At 34.3% G+C, this 24,005-nt stretch overlaps 1 protein-coding gene and 1 long non-coding RNA gene across 2 annotated transcripts; both read right to left on the reverse strand.

Annotated features, from left to right (window-relative positions):
* Positions 1-7,640: 7,640 nt before the first annotated feature.
* On the reverse strand, positions 7,641-9,531 carry LOC18441568 (cyclin-dependent kinase-like protein). Its single transcript, XM_006851798.4, has 2 exons — positions 9,452-9,531; positions 7,641-8,998 (listed from the first exon to the last, which is right to left on the reverse strand). The coding sequence occupies exons 1-2, from the start codon at positions 9,512-9,514 to the stop codon at positions 7,766-7,768; spliced, it is 1,296 nt and encodes a 431-aa protein (XP_006851860.1). The 5' UTR covers positions 9,515-9,531; the 3' UTR covers positions 7,641-7,765.
* A 7,824-nt stretch (positions 9,532-17,355) lies between these two features.
* Positions 17,356-21,332, reverse strand: LOC148780653 (uncharacterized). The gene is made up of 2 exons (XR_016040319.1): positions 21,131-21,332; positions 17,356-17,760 (listed from the first exon to the last, which is right to left on the reverse strand). It is a non-coding gene; the product is annotated as an uncharacterized LOC148780653 (long non-coding RNA).
* Positions 21,333-24,005: the final 2,673 nt, after the last annotated feature.

Genomic DNA, 24,005 nt, shown 5'->3' on the forward strand with positions numbered 1-24,005 from the left:
ATGGATTTAGGGGGTTAGAAGAAATAAAAGATAGAATTTTTATGTGGTCAAATAGGTTTATGGAGTAAATATAGGTAAAATGGATTTAGGGGGTTAGAAGAAATAAAAGATAGAATTTTTATGTGGTCAAATAGGTTTTAAATCTTTAAGTCTACGAAAAAATGATACATAAAAATAGAGCTTATAGAGATACTTTTATAGAGATACTTTTCCTAAAACAAAATTGGGGTATTTTAGAATTTTGATCCCAAGATACTCCAAATTCGAACCCCTCCCTCCTTTGGCTCTCTCTGTCTGCTCTTTCCTTTCATCAAATATCATGCTTGCTTCAGATAGATTGTTTTCATATCAAATTACTGCAAGAAGATCCGGCTTTTTATCAACTTGAGCAATTCAATCAGTACTTCGCTTCTCTGCCACTCCGGTATAGTAGAAAAGTCTAAAGTATGGGCTCGATCTCGTCTCTCTCTCTGTCCTTTCCGTTGAATGATAAATATAGCCCCTACTTATTGAAGATTACAAATAAGGGATACATTAGAGTAATGAGGAGCAACCTAGAATAATTTTGTCGTTGACACCCATATGCCTTACATATCGCAAATACCATGAGACTATTTATGTTTGATACAGGAAGGTCAGATTGCTCTTAGCCATTGGATGTCAAATTAAATGGTTTAGGGTATTTTACAAAGTTTTGAATTTTAAAAAAAAAACTTATGAGTCTAATCAATGACATTTTCACAATCATCTGATTTGAAATCCGACAAACAATAGTGGTTCTGACCTCTTGTATTAAAAGTAAATGATATTTTTGTATACTTTTCCATAACTTAAAGACCCATAATTGTTCCTCATTGAGAACTCTAAAAGGTATCTTTTTTATTTGTAATTCTAAACAAATAGGAGTATTTTTGTCATTCAGTCGGGACCTCTTGGGAATGAATAGATATGAGAGAACTTAGGGGTGGGTACAATAGACGATAAGATGAGGGAAAGTAGACTTAGATGGGCTAATCATGTGCAGCGCATATCTAATACAACATTGGTTAGGAAGGACAATTTGATTTAACTAAAATACTTTAAAAGGGCAAGGGGAAGGCCCAAAAGGATATAGACGAAAGTAGTGAGAAGAAATATGGTAACTCATAGACTGACTAAGGCTGTGTCCCTTGATAGAGCATAATGCGAAACATGATTCATGTAATCGATCCTATATAGTTGGAATAAAGCTTAATGATGATGATGATGGTTGGGGCCTCATGGAAGATCAAATTACTAAAGCACCCATTCTGATTTAGGCTTCCGAAGCCTAAACAAGGGCATTTGGAGTTTAAGATTTTTATGAGGAATTATCTAAGTAATATAAAACTTTAAAAGAAATTTATCAAATGTTAATTAAGATATATTAACCTCTTAATAATTTTGCAAGAATTTCAACCTCTTGGACAATAATTTCCTTTAAAACTGAAGAAAAGATGTTAACCCCCAACCCCACAGTAGTGCACAAATAAACCGTCGACTTCATTGAAAGAGAGGAAGCCCTCCAAATTTTAAGAGATCCACCCTCTCCCGAGCCTTTTTTTTTCTCCATCTCATTTGCAGATATACCATATTTTTTAATGGAAAATATATAATGCCACCATTTACCTTTGGTACAAGGTGGTCACAATTAATCTTGGCCATTGGATGTGAAATTGAGTGATTACATTTATTTCATTGACCAAGTTTAAAGTTCAAAATAAACTTTCTCGAACTTTATGGCACACCCGAGCTGTCACATTTCACATTGGATGGTTATAAGTAATTGTGACCTCCTTGTTCCAAAGGTAAATGTCTACTCTCTTTTTTTGATACCCCTCATCTATAACCCCCCGCTCTTCATGCGAACACCCTCTAAACAATTATGGCGTATTTGATTCTTGAAAAGAGTAGCTTCCAAAGTCGTCACTTCCATACCCTCTATTTGATAACAAGAAGTGCTTCAATAAGTGTGTATATTTGAAAACAATGTTCTCATTGATCTCTTTCGATGTTGATTATTTAATTCTTCTTATCTTTCTCCAAGTTTATTCTACAACACTAATCTCCTTCTTTTTTGTAATCTTTTTTATAAGAACAATTGTTTCATCCAGACTGAACTGCATTTCTACAATATGTCGTCCCAACGTTTAAGCATCCATCTTAAAGATAGATGCAAATAGGTGGTCTATTTAAAAACAATTGAAACTAACGGTTCAAAAGTTTTTTTAATAGAATTATTCTTTTTATTTTTAAAATTTTATTTATTTTTCATATTCACGATCTCCATTTAGAGACTATATGTTCTTAAAACTTAAATCCAAAAATCTATCTCACAAATAAAATTTTAAGAGGTGACTCAACTCATAGAAACGGTGTCCTTTTTATAAACTAAAGCTTAGCTACCTGTTTAAGAAAACTTGATTCATCACTGATACTTCTCTCTCACTAGGAAACTGGGTGAACCTCCATGATGACCATCGACCTTTTTCAGAGTGATGTGACCCAACACCCAAGCCAAGTATATGAAATTTTTAGAATTGTCAAGATAATTTATGCTCCCGCGGGAGCATGTTGTGTATTTCCCTTAGGTAAAAACCCACCCAACATAGAAGTGATTACAGGACCCTAAATTTATGTAACCTCTTGAATTTTTAGACTAACCTCAATAAAAAAAATTATATATCACACTCTACACACTTCAAAAAAAAAAAAAAAAATCTCAAGATTGAAGAGAGACCCTCCAATGAATTGCTTATGGGCCATAGACTATGGCAATGTAATATTATCAAGTTCCATGAAATATGGTACATGATAAGGTAAAATACAATGTTTTAAGTTTTAACTTTTCCAGTGTAGCGTGTGGTTTACCCTCCGCATATGTCGTAATTATAGAACTGTCCTTTTTGGCTTTGGTATTTAGTAATTATAGAATGAAAAATAAAAGGTCTATATAAGGTCAATCTTATACCGTACAAGTAAGGTGCACCTAAAAACCTTATTAGAGAAAGTTGTTATTTCTATATTGGAAAACCTTCAAATCTATTATCTCACCTTGAGATTCATAGACATGAAAAAAAGAGAATTCTAGTCTTAAAATAGTTCATCTTCTAATATATTATCTTGACTGTCCATAATTTAGATTTTTAAGTTTGTATTGATTTGCTTGATCATCACCGTTTTAGAGCAACAATAGATCTTCATATCATCACATGGCTTTGCGGCACCAAAACTGCATTTTTGACACAGTTTTAAGATGCACCTTAAAAAGTTGACACTTTATACAAACCTCACCACCTATAAAATTACTGATGTGTTTTAAAGGGATAGTTTCTATGTGGGCATGCCCGCATGCCTGTACAAGCCCCTAATGTCCAACTTAGTTGGACAGAGGGGATTGCAAAAATATCTTGCAATCACCACCATAAGGGCTTGTGCATAGGCATGCCCAACAATTAACCTTTTACAAAGTACACACAAGAATGGCTGTACAACTTGGACATCCACCCTCCATTACCCATATGAATCGCAGATGCCTAGTTCATAACTGAACTGCAACTTCGCGAGTTTGATGTGGATTCGTCAGAGTTATTCGACCACCGGAGGGTACAAAGTCCAGATACAAATCTATGGGATTTTGCTAATTCTCTCTAGTAAGGGTATCTAAGCCTGACTTGACTGAGGCTTGGGACCATATAGTGAGTCTCTCTAGTCTCCACCCAAGTCCTTGTTTTAAACTACTGCACTGCACCATTAGCACAGGACTTGGTGCACAATGTGCATTTCCTCCATCCCCTATGAAATTGGTGTGTGGCATGCATTTCCTTACTGAAAGTCCACCATAAACTCAAGAACGATTTTCATATATCCAGTTTGTGCATTAGGAAATTTCTACTTCCTCCATTTAGGACAAATACAAAGAAGGAAATTTAGCAAAATACATCATAAAAATCAACTATTAAGATTTCACTCATTCGTCAAGAGAACTAAACTATCAACTACTCTTAACTGATTATTATGTTTCTGTTGATGGGCTTTTTTACAAAGGACACGGTTTTTATGCGGCCAGCCCGCATATTGTAGAACAGTGGGCTTGGCAATAAATATATTTTTAAAATATAATGTAATCCTATTTTTCAGAGAATATATAATTTTTAACATGGAGATCATAAATATGATTTTTTTTTTGAAAACTATAGATAATAATTACATTGAGAAAACATTTGGACCATTAGTTACAATTGTTTTTAGATGGACCACCTATTTGCATCTATCTTTAAGATGGATCTTTATATGTCTGGACCACATATTGTAGAAATGTGGTCCAACCCATGTGAAACAATTTTCTTTTTTACAATAAGATCAAAAAAATGAGTGAGATATTAAAATAGTTCATTTCTTGGGTACTTTTGATAAATTATATAAAAAATATATGCTTAAGGGATTGTATTACTAATGCAATCTAGGAAACTGCTTTTTGCTTGGGATAGGAGGAGAGTACAAATTTTGAATTAAGCCAAAAACAATACTACAAATGGAGAGTATAAATTTTGAATTAAGCCAAAAGCCTACAAATGATTTGGACCGGTGTTTTTTTATGTTGGATGTGGTGATATCGAAAATTGCCTCAATAAAAAAATCCCATATTATATGGATTGATATTGATATTGATAAGTTTCTTAATTAGTTGGGATACCCATTAGATCCAAATAGATTAAGACTTTTGATTACATTTTAAGTTTGATATATATTTGGCATCATTGGGATTCTTATCTAGTATGGGATTCGAGAGGAAAGAATATGTGTGTTCTATTTAAAGCCACATATAGGAAATGTGGCTTCCCTAGAGAGAGAGAATGGCAGGGCCTCTTAGACATAAGAGGGCAAGGCTTCCACATAGAGGGGCACTATTTGGAGCCACAATATGAGAAAGGCAAGTTCCTGTAGAGAGAGAGAGGCCGGGGCCTCCTGGGACAAGGCTTCCACATAAAGAGAATTGAGCTTACTACAGAGAGAATCGTTGCAATGGTATTTCCTAAAGAGTGACAGACTGGTTTCTTGTAGACATGATGTTTTCATTGAGATTTGGATGATTCTATTTTTATAAAGAGAAAATATCAGTTGCTCTCAAGGTTATCTTCTTGTATGACAATTTAGTTGTAGAATCGAGATGTGAGATTGTCCGGTCAGATGGAAAAGCTAGTCTACAAAAGATACTCCTGATTTTCAATGATTATCAATCCGGGTGCCAGACTTTAAAAGCCTGATTCAGGCAGAAGTCATGTTGGGTGCTAGACATCGAATTTAACCTATGTGAGCAAGTTCAATTCTTCACTCCTTTTTATGGATCACTCCCAAAAATAAAATGTGAAATTGATTGCCCTATTTAGATGGCAATTAATTTTATCTAGAATAGAATGTCTTAATAAAAATTATATCCTGGATAATATTATTTAATTATTTAACTTTTTGGCTATTTTGAGCTATTTTTAACCATTTATAGCTCATAATATGTGATTTTCAAGAAAATTATTTCAAATAAAATATAAATATTATATATATATATATATATATATATATATATATATATATATATATATATATATATATATATATATATAATTGTCTATAAGTTTTATCGCAGATAACTCTATGATGGACTCTACCAAACGACATATGCATTTGTTATGTAGATTAATTTAGCCAAACAGGACCTAAGAAGGAGATCAAATGATTTTGACTCTATTGGGACTACGCAGAGGTGACATGCAAATAACTGTTTTCCTTAGTTTAACCCATGCCAACATGAGTATGCGCTATTAATAATCGTGTTTAATTTCAAATTATTTATTTCTTTGTATGAGTACTAGATTTCTTTTATGCCAAAAGATGTTATGCTCCTGCGGGAGTATGATGTCCATTTACTCCCTCGAGTAAAACCCTACCTAGAAATAATTGTAAGACCTCAAATTTTAAGGATGTAATCTCTTTAATCCATAGATTGACCTCAATAAAAAAATTCCTAATTGTACCCCATTTGAAAATGTAAAGTCTCGAAATTGAATAGAGACTGTCCAAGTTTTAGATAGTAAGATCTAAGCGATAGAAAATTCAAATTTATTTTATTCTGAGAATAATATTTAGTAATTCTCATATCGATCTAATGCACACAATAATCTGTTTTTTTCAAATATTTTTTAGTAAATTAATAACTAAAATTGATTGATTCGGACACAAAAAAAAGGAAATATTTCTACATTCACAAAAGATAAATATTTACTTTATAATATCTTCTCGATTCATTTCTAGATCCAATTAATGCGTCACTAAATCATTATCATGTATCATGACCTAAGGGAGTAGAATTAAACAATGCTATCGAAAGAACATAGTATAGCTATTGAGGGAGCATAGAATATGTCTCATTTTTTTTTATTCATTTCCATATTGAACGCCTCTTAACTCCATATTTTCTTCCCCATTATTTTATTTCTATTATATTCAACTTACATATTTTTGTTCTAACGGCAAGATGCAAATGGAAGATACATTTGCTCTTCTCAAAGCATCAATATCCATGGCCTCGCTCAAATTTTAGCTTCCAAATACCGAGAGTTCAAGATCCCTAGTAAGAAAACTAAGCGTTTCTTTTGCCTTTAACTAACTTTATTTTTTTAAAAAAAAACTTTAACTATTTCAAAGATGTAGAAGATATTTGCACTATCAAGCTTTATCGCAATTATTTGAGGTCGGCTATATAAAAAATAAAATATACTATATTTTTTGGACCGATTAACAGAAACAATATATTGTACGCTAATGGTGTATAGTATACGACATAATTCACTCCAAAATTTTTGAAGTATTCTCATGGATGAGAGAGACCTATTCTAGTAGAATTTTTGGAGTATTCTCATGAATGAGAGAGACTTATTCTTTCAGGTGCTTTCCCTTCTAGGTGCGGTTCTCCCTCTCAGTTTTGGAAATATCAAGTCAAGCTGTGTGCTCGGCCCTCGTCCGAGTAATTTGGCTTGGGCCGAGTTCTTGCCAAGCCAAAAAGTGTTAAAATAACAAATATAAAATTATTTAAAAAAAAAAAAAAGTTTAAAGTAAATTAAATAGAACACATGTAAAACGAGGTTAAAAAAAATAGATTTTGAAAAACCCAAATTGTGAGGAGTATTTTAGAAATAATCTAAAAATAATAGAATATGTAAAATGTCAAAACACTTTGCAATCTTCGATAAAAAAACATATTGCGAATATAGTTCTTGTTTTCAAAAAATTTTATAATTATTTTTAAGATCTCCACCTAACTTAGGAAGACTCGGGCTTATCAAGGTGACGAGTCCGAGTTATATCGCTGGAAGCAATGCTCCGTTTTTAACTCTTGCTGACCTTTTGTTCTTTTCGATGTAGTCCTTTCTTGAATTTGGCTCCAAAATTTGCCTCAAGAAACTAAAAAGAAAAAGAAAAAAGGCACTTAAATATTTGAAAAAGAGTGCATATTGCGTACCATTCTAAATTTTATGGCTTAAAACTTTTAAGTTAAAAGTGATAGTATCGATCTAACCTTAAAATGAAGGAAATTGCAGAAAGCAGCAAAAAACCAATTCGCTGTGGGGCGGAAAGACAAATTAAAATCTCTTTAAAGAGGTATTCAACGTCTGTCAACCCTATATACACAAACAACTCAAAATATGTGCATAACAATCAAAGAGGGAATGAGTAAAGAGACGCGTCGGCTTTAACGCCCTTGTTCATGTTGGTGTGTGCAAAGAACCCTGGCCTTGACAACACCCGCATCCACATAGAACCCCGGTGCCACCATGACCGTCACCTTCAGGCCCCCGACCCTTCGAGCCACATCCTCCATGTATGCCCCTTCGAACTTCGCACCGACCCCGACTCGAAACACCTCGAACCTCGGGTGCACAGCCCCTGCCAGCAACCTCACCACCCACACACCGCGCGCGGCTATGAAAAAGGCCTGAAGCAATGGCTCCGGCCACGCAGCTCGGCCCCAACCCAATGCACTCACCACCGCGCCCATCTTCGCGTCGCAGAACCGGCTGAACCCCTCGCTGAAATGGCGTGTCCCCTTGCTCAAAACCTCCTCCCAATTCAAGGCCTTCATGGCGACGTGGTCCGAATAGTTGGCCTCGCACCTGGCTCGAGGGTCGATCAAGCCATCTACCGAGCCAAAATTCTCGAAATCTGCGTAGAAGGCTCGGCAGAGTAGGGCCTCGAGGTGGACCTGGCGTGCGGCACGCGCGCCTGCCTGCCGTGCAAGAGCTCGAACCGCGACCCGTGCGTCGGCCACGGCTTGAGCGAACTGGTCAGCCACTCGCACCCGATCGGCGCCCCTCGGCCCGACGCACCACGCCGAGTGACCGTGTGGGCTCGACACTCCCAGCCTCTCGTCGAGTGAGTTTTTCAGGCCTAGGCAATGGATCTCAAGGCGAGCGAGCTTCTTCTCTAGGTCGAGCACTGAGGCCCTCAGCCTCGTGGCCTCGGCACTGGCTTCGTCGCGCTTTCTCGTGGCTTGCAGTAGCTTCTGGGTCAGGTCGGAAACGGTGAGGCTCCATTGCTCCTCTATGGAGGACTGAGTCGTTTTTGGGCTGCGCTTGGTTAGAGAGAGAAAGAAGGCTTTGATGGCGTTGCTGGCGTGACGGGGCGAGTTGGGTGTGTGGCTCGAGTGGTGGCTCGCATCGAGGGGGACGATCGAGATCTTGTCGCGGCTGGAGGGGCGACAAGTGCTACAGGAGACCGACTTCCCGGTCTGGTTTTGGGTTTTCCGGCTGTGGCGGTGGTGGAGGGGCGTGGCTTGGTGCTTGGAACCGTGGCTTGAGCGTGGCTCGTGGGATGGGGCTTGGGGCTCGGACCCTGGGCTTAATTTGGTGGTCTTGCTCTGTTTCTCTTCTTGCTTTGTTTCCACTTCCTCTTCCTCCTCCTCTTCTTCCCCTTCCCCTTCTTGGATCTGTAGATTCAGAAGTGGTTAGAGAAAATTGAGGAAAACTCATGAGATTTTGCACTTTTCAATTAAGAAATGGGCTTCATTGAAGTGGCTTTGAGTTCCATTAAGAATGCTTTTGAGCTTGAATCACAGTGGTTTTTGAGCACGAATCATATTGGTTTTGGGCTTGATTCAGATTTCAGAATGGTTTGGTCTCAATTAGGAGTGGTTTTGAGCTTGAATCTCAGTAGTTTTGGGCTCGAATCTGGGTTCATTATGAGCTTGAAGTAAACTACTTCTGTGCTCAATTCAGAGTGGTATTCAGCTCCATGAAAACTGGTTTTTTAGCAAACTACTTCTGTGCTCAATTCAGAGTGGTATGCATCTCCATGAAAACTGGTTTTTGAGCTTGATTCGATTGAGCTTCCATTAAAACAACTTGAGAACTTATATTTTCAAAGTGGGTTTTGATCTTACCGATGGAAAAGCAGGTAGAGATTGAGGAGAAGGCGCCAAGCCATTGATAGCTCCACCCGCCATGGCCGCGTTATGGGGTCTCTGTAAAAGCGCGAATCCTATGTAAATTGAGGTTGCAGAGAAGTTGGGATTATGCGTTTATTAAGGTGGGGTTTTAGTGAGTGTCATTTATGAGGGTCTATCTGCTCACCTGCAAGGTCTTTAATGGAGGGGGGAAGTAGTGGGGTTGTAATAATATGGGTGGGGAGTGGAGAAGCAGAGGTTCATGTGAGTTTTAATGGCGAGTAGGTGAGGGTGGTCCAGTTTGGCAGAGACCAGAGGACTGTCGTTAGCGACGTGGTTCACGTGCCGGTGTTTATTTCTGGGTGGAGTTTTGAGAGATAAAGAGAGGAGTGGAGGTACATGGAGTTTAGACTTTAGAGAGAGAAAGTCGTTTTCTGTGTTTTCCCTGTATTTCAAGGAATTTCCTTGCAAATATGTATCGAGTGTGGCCAAGTTTAGAGAGAGAGAGAGAGAGAGAGGGGGGAGAGTGTTTTACAGAGAGAGGGGAATCGTGCACGTACGGGTGGCAATGGGCTAGGTCTGGTTCCACCTGGACCCAACTCGGGTCAGGGTTTTGGACTGAGATCCGACACTTGGACCCGGACCTGACTTGGCTCCAGGGTTTTGGACCCAAACCCATCTGGTCCAAAACTTGAACCTAGACTTGGATGCAGATCGTCTGATTACCACCCTTACGTGCATGGACTACATAGCCTTGTATAGAGAGAGATCGTTAGTTAGGGCTGACAACTAACTGCTTGGGCCAGCCTTGCCCCTAGCCCAGCCCTACTTCTCACATGCCGACCTAGCCTCGGCTTAGACAGGTTCGTCCAACTTTGACTAGGCCAAAAAGGCCGTGCCCAAGCCCGGCTTAGCCTTATAACTGTTGGGCGGCCAAATAAATGAAAACAATAAAGAAAAGAAGGTCCGGGTTGGGCCAAACCGGGCCGAAATCTTCACCTTGGTTCTACTTTCGAGCCATGGTTAAGATTATTACGATTCCATTACTAAATTGATACATCGAATAGAAGAAATATCAATTTTTTGAGATTCTTCATTTCTTCCAACAAAATGAAGAGAGATAGAATCAAATCTATTTTCAAAAGGAAAAAGTTTATATAAGGATGCAACCTTATAATGTAAAACTACGGATACACCTCAAAAATCCATCGAAAAAGGTAGTTTTAATATTAAAAAACCCTTTAATTGATCATCTCAACATCGAGATGTATGACCATGAAAAATAAAAAGATTTTTAAGTCTAAAAAATAGTGCATTTTACAACATATTATCTACACCATCCATTTTCAAAAATTTCATATGTTTATAGAGCTACTTGATTTTAACCATTTTTGAAATTTAAAATTTGATAATTAGATATAAAAATAGATTTTGAGATAATATTAAAAACATTTTACATCAAAATTATATACCATGATAAAATTTAAAGGTACGCCTTATCTACAGCTACGGAAGCATCCGTATGCCAACTGCACCCTTTCCAAAATGCCTTTCTAATATTTCTTAATGTCCCAACTATTACATTACGTGAGAAGCACATGAATAATCCTCTATTTTGGCTAAGTCTTGTGGTAGGCCCTAGTTTTCGAAGGTCAAGCCCATTGCCACCCCTAATTTTTAGAGTGCGAAGACTTCAATGTTATTGGTATTTCGATACTTACCCGAGTTTCATGCGTGGGAGTTTGCGTTGGTCTCTCAAAGAGGAAGCGAATCAAGAGTAGAATTGGGGTGGTAGTGGTAGTATCACTTGTGCCCCCGTTAAAATCTAGACTTCTATTCTTAGTACCACTTGGGCCTCCGGTAAAATCTAGACTTCTATTTTTAGTACCACTTGTGCTCCCGCTAAAATCTAAACTTCAATTCTCATTTAACGTATTAAAAAATAATTAAAAAACGAGTAGAAGCTTGTCATCCTCACTGAATTACCTAAAACAAAGAGAGGAAGTGGATCAAACAACTCCCGAAGTATGGGCCACAAGTTTGGAGAGAGAGAGAGTTGACTTACTAGAAAGAGAAAGCAATTTTAGAAGGGAGAGAGTGGACGAAATGAGAGAGCCAAGGAGAGTACTTTTTTTTGAGGTTGTGGAAGTACCGATGAGCTTAGGCTTGACTTCATGGAACAAACCTAGCCCTTAGATGAAGCAGGAAGAGTACTTTTTTGATCTTTCAGCTTGGGACTGGTCCTAGTGGTAGCACCTCCATATTCATTCATCGTGGTGGCAGCACTTCAATATTTTAGTTTTCAAGTTTTCATTCTTGCTAACATTACCCCATTAATATATTAAAAAATTAATTATTAAACTATTTTAAAAGATTAATTTTTAAACCGTCTTCCACAATGAATTACTCCAAAAAAAAAAAAAAAAAAACAAAAATAATGAAGGCATACAGGACAAGCATATGAAACCGCAGCTATGTAGGCAGTAGAAACCATCATTCAAGGGTTGAATTTTTTTTACAGAATTATGGTGGGGTCAAAAGATTTTCGAGTAAATAAAATAAATATTTCTCCTTTTAAGGGATATTTAAAAAAATATTTCCAAAAGTTGCTAATTTATGAGGATATCTATTTTTTTTCATTTTTAAAATTTCTAAAATACCTCCTTGTTCGGCACTCTTAAGCACCGGAATTGTATGTTTGCAAAAATTAAACGTCTTTGGTACTCGAGAGTTCCGAACTGGGTTAAAAATTATGCCCAAAAGCAAATTTGGTACTCCAAAAATAGGGTATTTGCAAAATCAAACATCTTACGTGTCAAATCAAAACATCTTCAGTACTGAATTGGGTTAAACATTAAGCCCAAAAACAAATTCACAGTCCTAAATTGAACTGAAAAATAATTCAGTGCCCTAAGTACTGAACTATGTTGAGAGATGTCCCACATAAAGATCAACACTTAAAAGAGTGCCGAACAAAAAGGCATTTTGGAAAAACAAAAAATACAAAAAAGGACATCCCCGTAAAAAAGCAACTTTCAAGGATATTTTTTAAGAGAAATGATCCTATAGGACCCTTTTCCATTTATGTATGTAGGGCTTCAAAGGATCGCCATTAAATTTAGTACGGATCTATAGAAAAGTTAAGTCCTACACCCATGTGATCATTTTTCTAGAGAGTCCGTGACAATTTTAATGTTGATCTTTTAAGATCCTACACACATGGGTGGGGAAGGTTCCTATAGCATCATTACTCATTTTTAAAATATCCTTACAAAATGGAATTTACTTTAATTACTCAAAATTTTAATTAATATTTTTAATTGTATTAACTCTACTGCCTCTTCAAAAACTAATTTTAAAAATACTCAAATTGCTCTCGTTAAGGATTAGAACCCTGAATAATCAATGGTATTTCAGTTATATTCAAAGTATTTTAATATTTTCAAAGTTTGTAAAAAAAGAAAGTATTCTAATACTTTCATCATTTGGTTGAAGCAAATTATTGAAATGTTTTTGTTTGTTTTGCTTTCTAGCTTTAAATATTGGTATTTTTGAATATATTTTCTGAAGAATTAAAATGAAATTTGAAAAGTAAACATTCCGGCGTTAATTGAGATCATTTAACCATGTTAAGGATTTTAACATCTTAACTCATATTTTTCTCATGAAGTTTTTAAATGTATTTTCTTTTTAAAATTTGTTTTTTTAGTTGTAAAAATATCTTGAGAATGAGATGACTAGGGGAAGTAGGTGTCTGATGCTAGAACAGTTAGGAGGCATGTAGAACACAAAACTTCTAGGGCTTGTTTGATTTCTAGAGAAAATAGTTTTAGAAATTGCGTCCTCGAGAAGTAGATATCCCAAGTTTCATGGTCGCTCGTGGAACTGACGGTATCCATTTTTAACCTTAAATATAAAACAAGTAGATACCGTGACTCAATTTTAGTATATAACTTCCTCGTTATTAAACATGGAAGTCCTATAGTATTAGAAGACACGACATATTCCATAAACCAAACACGCCCCTAGTGTGAGAATATAGACTTCTAGAGAGAGAAAGCATCATTTTTATGATGTATGGATGCAATTGTGCTAGGTAAGAGAGCGGATAAGTAGAGATCGTATAGGGGTTATAAAGGGATATATCATCGTTTTTGGTATAGAAGTTCTTATATCAATGAGAAACACCCTACTTTTGAGTAATTGGAGATACTATTGTTTTTGATATATAAGTTCCTATATCAATCAGAAATGCCTTACCTTTCGAGTGCGGCTCCTATATCAATGGGAAATGTCTTACCGTTGAGTGGGGTTTGAACTATTGATTTACTTAATTGGAAGGTAAAATACTATTTTATGTGGATCAACAATAAATTGGCAAAAACAATGTTTAAGATGCCGTGACTTATGACCATGCACATTGGGAAATGTAAATGCATTTGGGGTAGAGAGAGAATGTAGAGAGTTATTTTTGAAACAAGAAGAAGAGAGAATGCAGAGAATTACTCCTCAATATTTAAGGAAATGTCAGTTTATAGAGATGAATAAAATTGGAGAGAGACCAGTTCTGCGACAAGGAGCGACGTAATAAAGAGCAGGTGTACTATGCTTTTGTGGGAGCTTATTGTATATTTATTCCTTCAGGCATAAAGTCTATATAGAAGGATTTTTTCAGTCTGAAATTTTTGTATCGAACCAAGAATCACAAGATGATTAATTTCAAAAGAAAAAAAAGTTGGATTTTGAGTTCTCTAACTCTTCTCACCCTTCAGATCTCTATTCAATCTTAAAATATTGTTTTTTTAAAGCCCATAGAGGATGTGATTTGGAATTGTTTAGGGTAAATATTATTTAAAGAGTTAAAATCCCTCTCAAAATTATTGAGAGGATCAAAGATCCCAATTAATTCTAGGGGGTTTACTTTTTCATTTTTATTTCGCAAGGGCATTTTCGTATCGTTTATATTCAATAATGCTAAGGGCATTTCAATAATTTGACTCACTTGGAATAAGTTGGGGCCTCTTAGGCAGCTCGATTTACTAAAATGTCCATGCTTATTTAGAGCCCTCAACCCTGAATATAGATAATTTGGGCATTTTTTAGGATACTCTTTGAAAAGGTACCTAAGTAAAAAAAAAATTGAAGAGTAAACCCTGAATCTAAATTAATACACTTCAATGATTTTGTAAGGAGTCATGGCCCTATAAATGATATTTTCCTCTTTTTTTTATTGAAGTCGGTATATGAACTCAAGATGTTACATCTCCAAACTTTGGGGTCCTAAACATACTCCTAGATTGAATTTTACTCAAGGGAGTAACAATAGACTTCCATGGGAGCATGAAATCTTTTTGCTGTAATTGATTAAGAAGCACATAGAACTATACCCCAATAATACAGCACCATGATAGAGTAAGATGATTAGAAAAAACTAAAGTATTACATGCTCCCGAGGGAGCATGAGCATATCACACGTTCACTCCATCTCATATGTCGTAAACCTTGTTTATGAGTACATTTAGGATTACGGGTATGTAACATCCTCGACCTAGAGCCCAACCTAAAAAGAGAACAAATTTGTTTTGGTATATATTATGTACATAGGTCCCAAGATTGAATGGAGATTTGCCCAATTGTTGGATGGTCAGATCAAAATGTTAAAAGAACATAAAATTTAGTTTTTTTTTTTTGTTTTGTACAGAAAATTTTTTATTTTTTTATTTTTGGGTAATTCAGTGGAGAAGATGGGTTGCTTTTTCAAATATTTTAGGAGTTAATTTTTTGAAGTTGTTAGTGGGGTGGTGTCACTGAGAATGAAAAACAATATGGTGACTACGGTGTGAGAGTGCTACCACCACAACCCCAAAATTTCAATTTTTTTTTTTTCTCTGTACAATTTTTTGTTTGGGTTAACATGGGGAATACTGGGGGACTAATATTTGGGAGTGGTGACTAAGGTGTGGGAGTGTTAACACCACGACCCCAACTTCTTTCCAAAAAAAACTAGGGTTTGGAAGTGATACCCACGGCGACCCTAACCTAGTGTTCGCAAAATCGAACCGGACATAGGCTTAGAAGCGGTTTTAACTGGCCTAACCGGTAAACTGGTCGATTCAACCGCTCTAACCGGGCAAGTCTTAGGCCGTAAAAAAAAGTTGAGAAAACAAAAAAAATCTTCTAAAATGTGAAAAACATATAAAGAATGATTAAAACAAAAAAAATTCAAAGGAAGTTGAAAATTAATGAAAAAATAGATCTTAACCCATTTTATATTTTTTAATGGCTATTTTAAATTTTTTTAAAAAAGATGGGAAAATATAAAAGTAAGTATTAATGACCAAAACAAATTTTAATCTTTACCATAATGTAAAGAATATTAAAAAATGCATTACAAATCAAATTCTTTATTTTTGAGAATTTATATATAGATATTTTTTAATACCTGTTGATCACTGCCCAACACCGAAACTGGTCACTGGTCGATTTCGATCTAACCGAGCAGTTAGCGGTTAGATCAGGTGATTTTGTGAACAATGCCCCAACCCCTTTCCCAAAAAAACTAGTGTGTGGGATTGCTACCCTTTTTCCGAAAAAAAAAAAACACTAAGATGTGGGATTGCTACCCCTTTTCCGAAAAAAAAAAACACTAAGCTGCGGGATTGCTTCCCTTACCCAAAAAAAAAGACACTAGGGTGCGTGGAATTGCTACGCTTATCAAAAAAAAAAAAAAAAAAACTACAGCATGGGAGTGATACCCACCAAACAGTAATATTTATAGGCCCACCACGCTTCGACTGCGCCACTATGAATTAAGACGTACTGTTTCGACTCAAATTATCTCCCACAAAACTCGTTGCTGTTGAACTTAAAAGTCGTACGTAGTGAGATGCTCAAATCTGACCATCACATAAATTCCATCTCAAATTTCTACAAATTTCCCCCATTACTTTATGGGAGATAGTCTTATAAAGAAGGCATGCTCATTTAGGTACCATAGAAAGGTACCTCAGGACCATTCGTTTTGAGGAAGTGTCCAATCAATATGATCAATCTTGAACTGGCTTATGGGGGACCACACATTTGGCTGATCAATCTTGAACTGGCTTATGGGGGACCACGTATTTGGCTTGTATTATCACTGCCCTTTTTTAGCTTAGTTTAAATAAGTGATTTAATAAAAATCATCGAGTAAGCTTGGAATGAGGTCCCAGGGATTCTGAATTGCCCCGACCCTCTCGGTCTCCGTCCTTTCTTTTTATTTATTTATATTAAATATGGGTGTGGTTTGCATAAGGCTGAAACCTTAAACAATCCGTAGTTGTAAATTTCGCCATAAAATATAATTTTGATATAAACAATTATTTTTTTGGTTTGAGAATCTATTTTCATTTCTAAGTACAAAATTTTAAACTCTAAAAATGGTTCAAATCAAGTAGACTTATAAATATATGAAAGTTTTGAAAATGGACGGTCCAGATAATGTCTTGCAAGATACACTATTTTACAGATGCAAAATCTTTTTTTCTTTTTATATTCATATATCTCTATGTCAAGATGATCAATTACAAGGTTTTCCAACATCCAAACAACTTTTTATGATGTATTTTTGAGATAAACCTTTAATTCTACATTTTAAGATTGCAACTTTATATGATTTTTTCCATTAAATATAGCACCATCTAACTTAGGAATCACCGAAGTCAGACTCGGAACCAGAATTAGATTTCGTCGAGTCGGGCAGATTCAGATTTTTAAAACTACTCATGTACATGTTAGATTTTAAACCAATTCTGAAATTTCTCAGATAATTTTGATATTAAAGGTGAATAAAAAGTTTACGCAAGCGTACTGGTGATTAGGTCCAACAAACAATAGTAATATTACGAGAATATGATAATATAAAGAAAGCGACATATTCAATTTTAGAACATAAGATTACATTCTAATACAACGTTTCTATGAGTAAGCCAACTCATCGATTCAAATGAGTCTTCTCTCTAAAATCTATTTTAGAGATAGGTTTTAGACTCAAAATTTTGAGGAATGCATAATCTCAGCTCTCATATCTAGTAACGTGGAAAAAAAAAATTTAATTTAGTTTTTTTATATCATTTTTTATACTGTTGATTTTAAAAGTTTATTGGCTGTCATGTTAAATGGGTCTAGGGACGCTATTGTAGAGCCGGTCACCTAATGCACAAATTACTTTTCCATTCTTAAAAAGAGAATTGTTTGGTGCATCCAAGCCCGCACCTGTTACTATGCAGTCTTGGACATCTGTACCATCACTATGCAGTCTTGGACATCTGTACCATCCACCAAAGAAAGTGTAGATCTACACCATAAATAACAGTCTTCCAAATAAAAAGTAAAATTAACGGTTCAAATATTTTCTCCAAAAAATATCATTTGTAGTTTTTAACGAGAATATGATAATATTAATAATCTACATGTTAAAGATTATATTTCCTAAAAATTAAGATTGAGTTCTATTTCTAAAATAAATTATTAAGGGGCCTGCATTTCTAATGTGCGTTCTTGGACTCATAGAAACCGTGTACAATATTTATCAGGCTCTACCTAAAATTTTCTGGTTCATCCAGATAAAAACGCAAGAATCCAAACTAATTAAATTAAATGATATTCCCTTCATCTCACGATAAACTATAGAAAACAAGAAGAGTATGAAGCGACAAGGTAAAAAACAGGAACAAAGGGAAGTCAAAGGTTCGCTCTTTGGAGTTTGTTTCTCATGTTACAAACCAATCTGTCCAAAAGGAAAATGTACAAAAAAATAAAAAGATAAACAATATTGTAAAAAAACAAAAAAACGAAAATGCTAAAATATAAAAACCAATAAATATATATATATATCTTGGATCAAGCACATCTCATGAATAGGATAAAAAGGAGAAAGGTGAGAGAGGAAGCACTGGGCAAATCAAGAATGTTTTTTTTGGGTATTTAAGTGGGGAAGACAAGGCCCTACCCATTTTTTCAATCAAGAATGATAGCTCATGGCAAAGTTGTAGTTTTTGTTGTTTTGGGTATTTAAGTAAGAAAGACAGGTCGCTACCCATTTTTTTAAATAGTTTAAAAGTTTTTATTTTAAAGTCAATCCGAGTCGTGTAAGTAAGAATGAAAACTACAATACGGTAACTAAAGTGTAGGGGTGCTACGTCACTACCCTAGTCCCTTTTCAGTCATAAAGTTGTAGTTATCCATATAATATCACATGTAGTGGACAATCAAAGTGCTAATAAATGCTTGATTTGTAGTATTTTTGGAGTTGTAATTTTCAGTACAGCTTGGAGATAATAATGTTGAATGGAGAGAGAGAGTATAGAAGGTTTTGATCAAAGAAGCTAGTAGGGGTAGCCACATAACTTATGAGAGAGATTTATAGCTTGCTTTAGTTTATAGCCTACGTTGATCATTTTGAGGAATGTACACTACCGATCCGTAGTCCATCTTGGGGCTTGAGAGGAAGTGATGAATGGTTTTACATAAAGGATGGGCCCACCAACATTACTTGGATAGAGGCCCATTCTCTCCGCATGGACGTACATCATTTCATCGGATCGTCATAATGTTATATGCGTAAAGCCAAATCGCATGTATATTTTTGTTGTCATATATGTGTACTTATTATTTGACTTTACCTGCATTATTTTGAACCATTGGATTGAATATTAATCAAATGATGGTGATGTAATGAATCATTGGGACACTTTTCTTAGAAAAGGGAGTGAAAAGCCTTTTGTTTTAGATAGGGAAAGTGAGTGAAAATGGGTGTTCTCTTGTTGTGGGTACATGTCCTGTTTTAGAGTGAGAAAGTATGAAAGAAGAACCTTTTAAAATTGGCAGCGTTGTTCTTGTTGTAAGTGGGACTTTGGAGAAAGAGAAAGTTCCTTTCTTGAAGTCTTTTGGGCCTTGTATTTACTGTAATCTCTATTGAATCAATATATAGAGGTTTGCATTGTTCTCTTGTGGGTGAAGGTCACCGAATGTAGTACTGTATTAAATAGAGAAGCCAATAGAGTTTGAGAAAATAAATGAAAGTATCTGGCTAATCTAGAAGATGATGATGATTATCTTGTTAAAAATAACAAGACACTTAAGCATTATTAGTGGTAATGGAATATTGTGAATGATATATCCTTTACAAAATATTTGGTAGCCGTTAAACCTTACCTTTCATCTTCAATATTGTTTGATGTATGCGAATGTAAAACATCAGCAGAGCTTTGGCAATCTTTGGAATAACCATTTGTTAACAACCCTCTAGAACAAATAAGATGAATGTAATGAAGTAGTTGTTCCTTTTGAAAATGGAGAGAGCACAACAATACATAAATACGTGTTATAAAGCTCATTCTGATGCAACTGTTGCAAGAATATTGGTTGGGAATAAATGTGATTTAATGGACATTCGAGAAGTGAGTATAGAGGAAGGGAAGTCTCTAGGGAATAAATATGATTTAGTGGACATTCGAGATGTGAGTGTAGAGGAAGGGAAGTCTCTTGCTGAAGCTGTGAAGCTGTGAAAGACAGAGATGCATAGGCGGCTTTTTTTAAGATAGGGAGCGATTGAACATGTCTTTATCACAGTTGCATGAACATGTCCTGATCACAGTTGAATCAATTAACTTCTTTTGTAGAATTTAGTTAACTTCTTTGGCAAAATTTGGTCCTTAAATAGGAAGAGGATTTGGTTACCAAATTTCATAATAACAAATCTCAATAAGTCAAATAAATATCTGTTTATCCACCATGATTTTATAAAGCCAAATCTCAATGACTCAAGTAAATACTTGTTTATACATCATAATTTACATCATAATTTCATAATACCAAATTTCAATGAGTCGAGTAAATATATGTTTATCCACCATAATTCCATTTCCAAGTTGTACATACAATTATATTCAGCTACTCAATAAATCTAATCTTGTACAACCTTATCACACAAACACATACAATTATATTCAGTTACTCAATAAATCTAATCTTGTACAACCTTATCACACAAACGCATACAATTATATTCAGCAACTCAATAAATCTAATCTTGTACAACCTTATCACCAAACACAGTTAATAATGATTTTCACATAAACCCTACTTCTAATTACATATAACCGAATAACGTCATCCATTCTTTAATGCTTGTCACAATTCATGGACTAAATAAACAAGTATTTGTCACCTAATTGTTACAAACACGGCCCCAAGAAGTAGTTAGCATGTGCAGTCATTGTCCACATCTAACTTAAATGATTATGGTATATCTCTCACAGTGGATTATTTGCGAAGCAAGAAAAGAAAAACAGACAACAGTGGTTTAATTACATATAACCGAATAACGTCATCCATTCTTTAATGCTCGTCACAATTCATGTACTAAATAAAAAAGTATCTGTCACCTAATTGTTACAAACTAAGAATAACACGTGGAAGAAATCCAAGAGAAGGCACAAGAGAAATTGGACAGAAAAATAAGACGGAAAAGAAAAAGAACCCAAGAAAATCTAATACAATATTTGTCCAAATTTTAAATAGGCTTAATTCTACCAGAAAATTTTAAAAAATAAAAGAATATTTATTTTACAATGAAAATTAAACACAACAAATGCTTGTTTACTGATTACAATGCAAATCGCTAAAAATTCTTACCATTATTCATCGTGTTCCACTTTCTCATATGACTCATTTAACAACTTATCTAACAATTCACATATCTTTCTTCAATTCTAACCACTGTGTACTCTCTATCAGCTTATCTAACAATTCACACATCTTTCTTCACTTCTAACCACTGTGTACTCTCTATTCTCTTGGCTCATGACCTCAAGTTAGTTCCTCTGTTATTTTCAATAGGTTGAGGTTAGTTCGAATTTTGGTCATGCACAACTAATAAAAATACATGCACAACTAATAGAAATAAAGTGAAAATAAACTAAATGATCTTTGACAATTCCGTTTTACTAAATTATTTACTAAATTACTTATATTTGTTATAGATGATCCAGGATAATAACAAAACAATTTTAATTTGATTTGATTTCTAGAAAATTAGAATACAAATATATAATCATACAAAAAGAAAAAAAAAAAAAATTTAAATTAAATGTCACGATAATGTAGTATACCTTTTTATATCCCTTCTCTACATGTTCTCTCTTGGCAACTTCATATCAGTTGTGTCGTTCTCTTTAAAAACTCAATCTCTTTGAAAACAATATCATTCTCTTTAATAACTCAATCTATTTAAAAATAAAAACAATATGTGACTTTATCTCACTTGCTTTTTCTTCATTCTTTTTAAAAACGAAAAGACTTTTAGGTTGGTTGCATAAAACAAATCTTTATCGTATAAACTACAAAATCATAATAATACGAATCTATCTAAGAAAAGAATACCAACCTAAAAAAACTATTAATTGAAACATGAAATAATGTTAATAATAATCCTATCATATACCAATTAATTCATTTCATTAAATTTTAGACAAATAATGTTAATAATAATCCTATCATATACCAATTACTTCATTTCATTAAATTTTAGACAAATAAATTTAATTCATTTTATTAAAGTTTAGACAGTGAAATTCTCTTTTAACCATGGAGAATTTGAAGAGAGCTGGTTTGCAGAGAAACGCCATTATCTTTACCATTTTTTCCTTCCAATATTTTAAAATTCTTCAATGGGTGATCGTTTGAATAACTTCATTTTTTCTAATATTTTGTCCCTCATCCCTTAATAATCATTCTATATAATATATGGCATAAACATCTAATTCATTTTATTAAATTTTAGAAAGATAAATCCAATTCATTTCTTTAAGTTTTAGACAGTTATATTCTCTCTTAACCATGGCGAACTTGAAGACCGATCATTAAATTTTAGACAGCTATGAACTCTCTTAACCATGGCGAAATTTAAGGCAAGATGGTTTGTCGCGGAACTTCATTTTTTGTCTCTAAATTATTAATTAGGTGATGGTTTGACGAACCCCATTTTTTTTTTTAACATTTTTTCCATCATCCCTTAATAATCATCATATATATAATGTATGACACATATGATCATAAATTTTTCTAACATTTTCTCTCTCATTCATCACTAATCATCCTATATAACAAATGACATATATCTCTTAATAATCATCTAATCATTCTATATAACAAATGACATATTTAATAAACATCTTTTAATAATCATCATATATAATATATGACATATACGATAAATATGTGCAATATTTTTCTAACATTTTATTTGTCATTTATTATTAATCATCCTATATAACAATGACATATATAAAAAACATCGGCAAGTAACTAATAATAATTGTTTAAATCATATAGCTATTGATTTTTTTAAAAAAATATTAAACCTTTTAGCATTCAATCTCCTCTCATGTCTCAAGTTAGTATGGTTTTGTGAAACAGAGCTTAAATAAGTAAGTTTTGAAGGATTGTTGAGCGAGATTGCAAGTTTGTTAAAATCATGAAAGGAGCGTGAACACTACAATACAATGAAGGCCATGTGGGGATAAAACGTAGAAGTCATGAAAAAGGTAGGCATATCAAGATCGTAAAAATGCAAGATGAGAGCCGGTCTGTTAAAATAATTGTTTCAAAATTTTAAAAAAGAAAAAGTATACCAAAAAGATTATTTACTTTTGGTACAAAAATACACCATCTCTTTTGTACGTCAAACTTCAAATCGAGTAATTGTTAGACTTAAAGTTTCAAAAAGAAATTCTTGAACTACGTCACACTCATAAGTCATCCAATTTGACATCTAATAACTAAAAATAGGTAACAAAATAAATGTAAATAAAAAAACTATTTTAAGGCGATTATTGGCCTCATTCCAATTGATGCAAGATAAACTTGGACCAATAAGGCCACCTGTGATATGCTCAAACACACCAAGCAAATATAGTCAAATTTAAAACATAATATATCTAAATGGTATGAAATGAATAGCATGCCCTCACTGCCCGGTCTAATCGTCGACGTTACCTTGACCAATTAGGTCTGAAGTAGAGATTTGATTGGGTTGGAAATAAATTTAATGACCTATTTGACTAGTTTTGACAGGTCAAACTATTAGTTTTAACCAGTTCGACATGATAAACAAAATTGAGAAAAGAATTTAATTTATTTTAATATTCTTATTGTTTGATATTTTTTAAATGGGTGCAGTTGGCATACAAATGTATCTGTAGAGGTAGAGTGCACCTTCAAATTTTATAATGGTACATAATTTTGATGTAAAATGTTCCTAGGATTAGCTCAAAATTTATTTTTATATCTAATTATAAAATTTTAAATTTAAAAAATGGTTAAAATCAAGTAGATCCATAGACATATGAAAATCTTGAAAATGGACGGTGTAGATAATATGTTGTAAAATACACTATTTTTTAGAATTAAAATCCTTTCATTTTTCATGGTCATACATCTCGATGTCGAGATAATGAATCAAAGGGTTTTTCAACATTAAAACTACATTTTCCGATGGATTTTTGAGGTG

The sequence above is a fragment of the Amborella trichopoda genome, chromosome 9, assembly GCF_054954075.1.
Source record: "Amborella trichopoda isolate Santa Cruz 75 chromosome 9, AtrichopodaSantaCruz75HAP2 v2.0, whole genome shotgun sequence".
Classification (NCBI taxonomy): Eukaryota; Viridiplantae; Streptophyta; class Magnoliopsida; order Amborellales; family Amborellaceae; genus Amborella; species Amborella trichopoda.